This window comes from Lactuca saligna, chromosome 3 (assembly GCF_052625555.1).
Source record: "Lactuca saligna cultivar CGN05327 chromosome 3, ASM5262555v1, whole genome shotgun sequence".
NCBI classification, from domain to species: domain Eukaryota; kingdom Viridiplantae; phylum Streptophyta; class Magnoliopsida; order Asterales; family Asteraceae; genus Lactuca; species Lactuca saligna.
This window is the reverse complement of record NC_136419.1, coordinates 34,023,507-34,032,324: the sequence shown is the minus strand read 5'-3', so window position 1 is coordinate 34,032,324 and position 8,818 is coordinate 34,023,507. Positions and strand designations below refer to the sequence as shown.

The 8,818-nt window shown below is 37.0% G+C and overlaps 1 protein-coding gene across 1 annotated transcript; it reads left to right on the top strand.

Annotated features, from left to right (window-relative positions):
- Positions 1-5,665: 5,665 nt before the first annotated feature.
- LOC145035114 (succinate--CoA ligase [ADP-forming] subunit alpha-2, mitochondrial) lies at positions 5,666-8,618 on the top strand. Its single transcript, XM_078983703.1, has 7 exons — positions 5,666-5,980; positions 6,402-6,611; positions 6,711-6,881; positions 7,012-7,135; positions 7,787-7,848; positions 7,945-8,026; positions 8,331-8,618. The coding sequence occupies exons 1-7, from the start codon at positions 5,753-5,755 to the stop codon at positions 8,465-8,467; spliced, it is 1,014 nt and encodes a 337-aa protein (XP_078839829.1). The 5' UTR covers positions 5,666-5,752; the 3' UTR covers positions 8,468-8,618.
- The last annotated feature ends 200 nt before the right edge of the window (positions 8,619-8,818 follow it).

Here is an 8,818-nt window from a genome sequence, read left to right as displayed (position 1 = left end):
AATCAGTAAGGAAACTCACCTCGAATGCTAGATAATAGTTGAATAGATCCTGACTCCGATTATCAACTCTACCCAACCCTAAATGGACAATAATGAACATTCCTTGGCTACCACTCAGATCGCCTCAAGTACCCCTTTAGGTCATACTTTGTCAAAGATAAAAGTCAAAGGTCAAAAAGTGAAGGTCAACAGTCCTTGAAGGCTCAACATGCCGTGTTATCCTTCAACACCTTGTGTTTCTTTACCAACTTCGGATCGGTGAAAACCAAGACAACACACCGTGTTTGCCAAGAAACACGTTGTATTAGCTTAAAGTCTAACAGCTTAATGTATTAAGCTGTTTTCAACGAATCCAAGGGTTCCAAAACTCAGATCTCGACCAAAACGAAATCTAGAAGAGTAAAGTGTCTGACTTTACTCCTAGAGACCACCGAAATGGATCCAAAACCCAAACCTTAGGCTTAAAAGAGCGAGGTCTTAATCATTAAGCACTTAATTATCAAAGACATAGCCTGAAAATGCATATATGATCCCTTAAAGCTGAAAGGCCACAAAAAGTTTCCAATTTTACGCTCATACATGGCTTGGAGAAGCTCAAATGCTTAAAAGGGACTAAATGAAGGACTTGATGAATACATGAAGCCCTTAAGTCCATAAAGTTATCACCTTTATGCCAAAAGAGTTAATGTAGACCTTAGATCTGAAAAAATAAGAATTTGGGAAGTCCTAAACCCCAACATCCACCCAACCATGGCTAAAAGCATACAATCTAACCCAGTAAGAGATATAAGCAACTATCAAGCAAGGTGAGAACTTGATACCTCAAAAACTTGGCAAATAAGATGATGGTTCTGGATCCAAGTCCTCTTCTTCAAGCCAAGCAACTCCTAGCTTATTTAGCTCCTTCAAAAAGCACCAAAAATGAACACCCAATGTTCTCTACAAACTCACACACTCAACAAAGGAAGAAGAAACTCAATTTTAGGGTTTCTGGACATAGGAGGCTAGTAATGAGGCCAACCAAGGGACTTAAGGCCTTTAAATAGGGTGCAACACCCTAAAAAGTAGGGTTTCCTTCCCAGCTTCCAACACGCCGAGTTGAGGCATCTTGACACACTGTGTTGGTTCATTAATTTCTGCGCCCAAGGTCATCTCAACACACAGTGTTGAGGCTTCCAGCACGCCATGTCCCAAAGAAAATATAAACAATAGGAAAAATAAGTTCATATGGGAAACCAAATGTTACATTCTGATTCTTCACAGGTTTGTAGGAAAAAAAGAAGAAGACTTCTTGTATCCTTCGTGAATCCAATCAACTATATCCTTTTTGTTTAATGGAATGATCTTTATTAAGACAAACCTTGTTAGAAAGGTGAGTATGGAGCGGGAAAGGGAACTGCACCCCAGAACACCATACCCGGGTTGCAGGAAATGCAGTGTAGGGAAAGGATGAGGGATAATCCTTCATTCTCTCTCCTTGTGTGATTGGTCAAGATCTCCTTGTGTGATTGGTCAAGAATCCAAGGATGAGGGATTCTTCTTCCGTTGTTGAGTGTGTGAGTTTGTGGAGCTTGGGTGTTCATTTTTGGTGCTTTTTGAAGGAGCTAAAGAAGCTAGGAGTTGCTTGGCTTGAAGAAGAGGACTTGGATCCAGAACCATCATCTTATTTGCCAAGTTTTTGAGGTATCAAATTCTCACCTTGCTTGTTAGTTGCTTATTCTTTCTCATCATTTTCTGGTAAGCAAGTCTCAAACTTGCCTAGTAGCATCTTAGATATCTTTATCATCATTTTATGGGGTTTTTGGTCCAAGAATCTTGATCTTGGGATATGGATGCCCCAAGTGAGTATACTTTTAGATTTGGAATCATGGAGGGTTTTCATGGCATAAATGTGCAAATTTTATGACCATTAAAGCCCCATGCAAGCCATAGGGTGTCATTTTGGCCTTTTAAGCTCCAAAAGTCCATGCATGGAGTGAAAGGTCAAAGGTGGAAGATTTACGTGTTCATGTGGTATTTACGGTCTAGATCTTTGTTTGTATGCGTTAGTTGGGTGTATGGATGGCTTGTGGACCAAGATCTAGGTCCGAAAGGGTTAGGATTTGAGCTAAACCCATGAAGTAAAGGTATTAATGGGTAAAGTTGGAAACTTTACCCTTAAAATGATGTTTTCAGTGTGCATGAGAAATAAGCAACTTAGATCTGAAGAGTAGTGGCTTAATCCATTAAGAAGACCCAAACAGACTCAGGAACTCATCGAGTCCATAGAGGAACTCGACGAGTTGAGTTGATTTGTCCCGATTCGGTACCAGGTGGAACTCGATGAGTTGACTCGCTTTATCACATCTACAAGTAGCAAGGGAACTCGGTGAGCCAGGGGGACGACTCGACGAGTTGGATCGCGATCTCAGGGTTCCTGATTCACAGAACTCGGCAAGTGATGGGTCAACTCAGCGAATTGAGTCAAACCAGAATGTTGACTTTTACTAGGGGTAAAGTGATCATTTTACCCTAAGAAGGATTATTGGATTTTGACTGAATGATTTTGTGACAATGATAGTCGGAGAGACGTTGGAGCAGCCATTAGATATTCCTCACGCGAGATTTCATAGTTAGCTTGGCGAGGTGAGTTTTTCTTCTAGCTTGAATAGGTCGAAGGCACCAAGGTCGGCCCGTATATGTTACATGTATAGATTAGTAGTTGAGTGTGGGCGTGGCCCGTATCTCATTATTAGCCGAGTGTGGGTGGGGCCTGTATCTCATAGTGTTATTTAATTATGTATATAGGACCGATTGATAGACTTGATTATACTTGTTGTCTATGTGATACTTATATATATGCTTAGTAGCTGAGTGTGGGCGGGGCCCGTATATCCTAGCCAGCAGAGTGTGGGCATGGACTGCATCTCCTAGTTAACAGAGAGTGGGCAGGGCCCGTATCTCCTAGTTAGCGGAGTGTGGGCGGGGCCTGTATCCCATGGAGTGTGATGGGGCCCGTATCTCTAAGCAACATGATTATGTGATGATATGTGGTAGTTTGGGGAGACTCACTAAACTTCGTGCTTACAGTTTTCAGTTTTGGTTTCAGGTAATTTTGGTAGCAAAGGGAAGAGCTTGGAATGATTGCAGTGCACACACCATTTGTTCAGCCTGGGATATTTATACTCTGATGATTGAACATGTGATTTTGATACAATGTTTTGATATAATGTTTGAGATACTATTACTCATGTTTTTATGAGATGATTTAGTTTACTATGGTTTGTTTATAAATAAAAAATGAAAATTTTAGACCGTATTTTTGGGATGTTTCATTCATTGTGAAGGATGAGGACTTTGATAAAAAGATTACTCTGACTTTTTAAGTGATTACGAATAAGCCTTTGACTTATAAACCCTGCATATTTGATTACTCCAACTTTTTAAATGATTACGAATAAGCCTTTGACTGAGAAACCTTACATATTTGATTACTCTGACTTTTTAAGTGATTACGAATAGATCTTTCACTTGGAAACCTTACCTATTTGATGCTCATGTATTAGGGTCCCAACTACAAACAACAAAATGGGTTGAAATCTTTTTTATTGTAAGAGAATTAGGAAATTTAAAAGGGAAAATACCAACAATAGTAAAAAAAATAGGGGGTATTTTCAAATTTTAGACATGAAAATAAACATTTTCGGATATAGACATACATTCCGTGGAGGTAGCTCCGTGGAATCTACTGTAGCTCCACGGAATGACAAAACCGTAAATAAATTAGTGTCTTAAAAAAAACCCAAGATTCATTACAAGGAGCTACAGTGGATTTCGCGGAGCTACGCGGAGGTAGCTCCGATGAATGGATCTTCAGATTTTTTTTTTTTTTTTTTTTTCAAATCGATTCTTCGGGGTTTAGATTCATTCACTAATTATTTTCAAGAAAAGATTATGATAGTATGAATTTTTCTTGACAGTGTTTCGAATGAATGTGAGATGGAAAAAAACTGGTTTTTAATTAGAGATCATTACATAAAAGAATTATTGGAGGAGTTTTTTTTTTTTTTTTTTTTTTTTTTTTTTTTTTTTTTTTTTTTAAGTGAGGATCCATTTCTTGGAGCTACTTCCGCGGAATCCACTATAGCTCCGCAGAATGATCTTGAGTTTTATTTATTTATTTATTTTTATAAATACACTAATTTATTTACGATTTTACCATTCCGCGGAGCTACAGTAGATTCCACGGAGCTATCTCCGTGGAATGCATGTCTATATCCGAAAATATCCATTTTTATGTCTAATATTCCAAAACATCCCTCATTTTTTTTTGACTGTTAATGGTATTTCCCCAATTTAAAAGGCTTAAGTTGAGACACAAAAGAGAAGGTAATAATTACAACATTATGATTAGATATACAATAATAAAGGAAAACGACATATGCAAAATGGTAAGAATTGTAATATTATTGTTTTCTCACGAAACAAAACAACCTAAATCTTGATTAAAAAAAGAACATAATTTCGAAATTAAAAAAACAAATACTCAATTCAACCAAATCCAAGATTGGTCTGTGGTTGTTTTATTTTATCTATCAAATTATAAATATATTAGGTTATAACATGTGGAAACCATAGATACAAAATTAATTAAATTTTTATAGTAAAAATTCAAAATTATTAATTAAAAAAATATTTTTTAGCTATATAAATTTATAACCATTGATTTAAATAAATGAGTAAAATTATATCACCTTATAAGGTCTTCTGGTATACCAACGACAAAGAGGCTCGTGGTCTACGTGGCCACGAGCGTTATTCGTGCACACCACCCCGGCCTACCGTGGTCGGGCGTTTTCGTGGTGGGAAAGGCGAATCAACGCCCAATCAGAACTTCTTCTTCTCTCGGTTCTTCTCTCTCTCTCTCTCTCTCTCTCTTATGTTCGTGGTCATGGAGGGTACTCAATGGCTTTGTGGTTGGTGGTGGTGATCGACCTGAAAGCTCTCCACAACCGTTGTCGTGGAGAGTACAGCAGATGGCCTAATCTTTTAGAGTCACTAATTCCCCTCATTACTTGTAAGTTGTATCAATGTCAATAAAATTATTATAGACCAATTTAATATCATCTTTATTTTCTGATTAATGCGACCGTTTAATCACATACATTGTTACTTGTCCAAGAGCTTATGCATGACTATCATAGACTCATGGGCCTCGCTAGATATGCCTTCAAAGTTGACACCCATAAAACTTATGATGTGAGTTTTTTTCGTTTTTTGTTACTTGGGTTTGACTTTTTCTTTGAAGCCTAATGGATCTCTATCAGGTGGCTCCTCTTTTTTCATATCCAAAACCTTGGGTATAGAAATCATAACATCTTGATCAATATTTAATTAACCTTACAAATTTTGCAAGAAAAACCATCAAACTTTTCATATTATATGATAAAGATTGTATTAAAAATACAATAGTAATTTTTAACTTTTAGCCCGAATGTAGTCGGATTGTTTTGCATAACATCAAATGATTACTTCGGTTGTCTCATCTAGTTGAGTAACATTTTGATATTTTTATGTCAAAACTCTTTTATGCACATTCCAAATAATACAATTGCAAATACAAAAGTCAAATATTGATCCGGTCCAACCCGACCCGAACAGTATATTTTTCCCAATATTGTGCCCTTCCTGGCTGCTTTGCTTATTCCCTCATATCATTGTCGTCTCTCTCCGTAAGGTCTTTGCAGACGAGAGATTTGGAACTGCAGCCAATATGTCTCGACAAGCCACTAGATTCATCGCTAATCTCTCCTCAAAACTCACCTCTCGTACATCTCCTTCATCATCATCGAACTCGATCTCTCAAGCGCGTTCATTCGCGACAGCTCCTCCACCTCCGGCCGTTTTCGTCGACAAGAACACCCGCGTCATCTGTCAAGGAATTACAGGCAAAAATGGCACCTTCCACACCGAGCAAGCCATCGAATACGGCACTAAGATGGTAAAATTATACGTTTCTACCGCTGACTGTATATACGTGATCTGATTTACCCTACGTTAACGTTTTTGATCGCGACATGATTTCGTTAGGTGTTTGTAGGCGGATCTAGGGTTTTATTTGTGTGGTGATCTGTAAAATGATTGTTTGATTTTGTACTGTTAATTACGAAAATGACATTCTGTAGTCTGGACACAATTTAATAAGAATATTTGACTGACAAGTAATATGCCAAATTAGAGAAAACGTTTAGAACGATAAGCCTACCGATACTTTGTAACGCTTAGCAATGACATCGAGATAAATTTTGTATTAGAAATGAAAATGTGAACATAATGATCTAACAAATGTATATAAATAATTTCAACATGTAGCTCTGAAATTCCTTTTCGTTTATTTTGAACCCTGTTCTTGACTTGTGCAGGTTGGTGGAGTTACCCCAAAGAAGGGTGGAACAGAGCATTTAGGGCTCCCTGTTTTCAACTCAGTTGCAGATGCAAAAGCTGAAACCAAAGCTAATGCATCTGTAATTTATGTGCCTCCACCATTTGCTGCAGCAGCAATCATGGAGGCATTAGAGGCTGAACTGGATTTGATTGTTTGCATTACAGAAGGAATTCCACAACATGACATGGTAACCTGCATTTCTCATCAACATGTTGGCTACTTGTGCTTTCAATGTAAGAGAATGTTATTGACTATCTGTCTCTTGTAATCAATCATATGCGTACAGGTTCGTGTAAAGGCTGCTCTTCTTAAGCAGTCAAAAACTCGGCTGATTGGACCAAATTGCCCTGGTATCATTAAGCCTGGAGAATGCAAGATTGGGATCATGCCTGGTTACATTCATAAACCAGGGCGTATTGGTATTGTATCTCGATCTGGCACACTAACTTATGAAGCGGTGAGATATTCTTGATTTCTTCTTAACTTATTTTTATGATTGGTTTAAGATTAATTGCTTATTTTGAATTTGGAAAAATTATGATTCTATGCAAACTTTTTGAATGATTTGTTTTTTCATTTTGTTACAGGTATACCAAACTACTGCTGTAGGGCTAGGTCAGTCCACATGTGTAGGTATTGGTGGGGATCCTTTTAATGGGACCAACTTTGTTGACTGCATGAGAAAATTCATTGCTGATCCTCAGACAGAAGGTAACTCAAGTTTTCAAATGAATTTGATATTTGGTTAGGTTTTTTAAATTTGGGTAATTGCATCTCATTTTGATGTGTGGATAATTATTGTGTTTCCAACATGAATATCATAAAAAAATTGTTACTTAGTTTTTTGGTAACTTTTAATGATTATTGTGTTCGGCTTGAATTTCTATCAATTATATGTTTCGGGACTGGTCCTTTTGACCTCAAAATATATTTATGGATGACTGGAGGGTTATAATTTTCTTGTATTTCCATAAATAAGATGTCTGATTAACTTTTATTGACTTTTGAAGTGTCTCAATAATATGGAGAAGCATATTGGTGAAGAAAGAATGTAGCATGGTTAATAAACATATATTTAGATGCCTCATTTTAGTTTTATGTCAAACAGAGTTAACATCAATTATTGTTTTCTAATGATGCTTAATCGTTAAGAGTTGCACTGAGGAAAATACTTTAAAAAAAAAGGGCTAAATTTGAAATACTTGGAAGAATGATTTACATGGTATAGTTATAGTACTTGTTTGGTCAAAAGGAGTCTCCCTTTTAAGTAACTTGTATAATTATTGAATTCATTTGGTCATACAATTCTAATTTATTTTGTTACAAAATTTTAAAACTTCATTTGGTTGGTTGGCAATTCAGGTATCATTCTGATTGGTGAGATAGGTGGTACTGCAGAAGAAGATGCTGCTGCCCTCATAAAGGTTAGATATTTACTTTAATATCGGACCAAATATATATTTCTATTAAATAATATAAGTTTCTCATAATTACATTTTTTTTTAAAAATTTGTAAACAGGAAAGCGGGACTGACAAGCCTATTGTTGGGTTTATTGCTGGACTTACTGCTCCACCTGGGCGACGCATGGGCCATGCTGGAGGTATTCTTTTGCCAGCTGTCACGTCAGTCTAGTTTTTACTGACATGACAGAACAAGTTGTACTGTGTTTGGTCATGAGAACCGGACAAGGACTAAGACCGATATCAATGGGACAAAAGTTGTAGTTGTTAGTCCCACCTAATAAAAATGGGACATGGACATCTCTCATCTGTGTAAAAGACGAGAATGCCCTTGCAACAACGATAAATAAAGTTATTATTATTTTTTTTTTTTGGGGGGGGGGGGGGGGGTGTGGGATGAATTTATTGATTAACTTAATAATTAATTTTGGTTTGAATTGGCAGCCATAGTATCAGGTGGAAAGGGTACAGCGCAAGACAAAATCAGGACCCTGAGGGAAGCGGGTGTGACAGTGGTGGAATCACCAGCAAAGATTGGAGCTGCTATGCTTGAGGTTTTTAAACAGAGGGGTCTTGTTTGAGTGGAGACCATGTATTAAGAAGAAAAAGAAGAAAAACCATTTTCAGTTCAAAATAACGAAAGATAAAAACACCCGGGCGAGTTTATATGGTTGGATTTTAACCTTGTTGAGTATTTTTAGCAATCCTTTTCTTTTTCTTTTTCTTTTTCTTTATGAATCCAAAGCCAAAGCCAAGTGCCACGGCATATTTTCTTAGTTTTGCAAATTTGGAAAAACGTACAGGGATTTGGAATTGAGATAACTCAATTGTGGTTGATTGAGTTGAATGGAACCTTTTTGTGCCTACTCATGCGTGTTTTTACATTTTACCTATGTTTCAAAAAATTCCAAAAACTTGACAAAGAAATGCCA

What these genes read in the sequence shown, in the direction of transcription:
- LOC145035114 (XM_078983703.1), top strand. Translation starts at nt 5,753, where the DNA reads ATGTCTCGACAAGCCACTAGATTCATCGCTAATCTCTCCTCAAAACTC. An exon ending in ATGCTGCTGCCCTCATAAAG is followed by an intron (nt 7,849 to 7,944) that starts GTTAGATATTTA and finishes ATTTGTAAACAG; the next exon opens with GAAAGCGGGACTGACAAGCC. An exon ending in ACGCATGGGCCATGCTGGAG is followed by an intron (nt 8,027 to 8,330) that starts GTATTCTTTTGC and finishes TTGAATTGGCAG; the next exon opens with CCATAGTATCAGGTGGAAAG.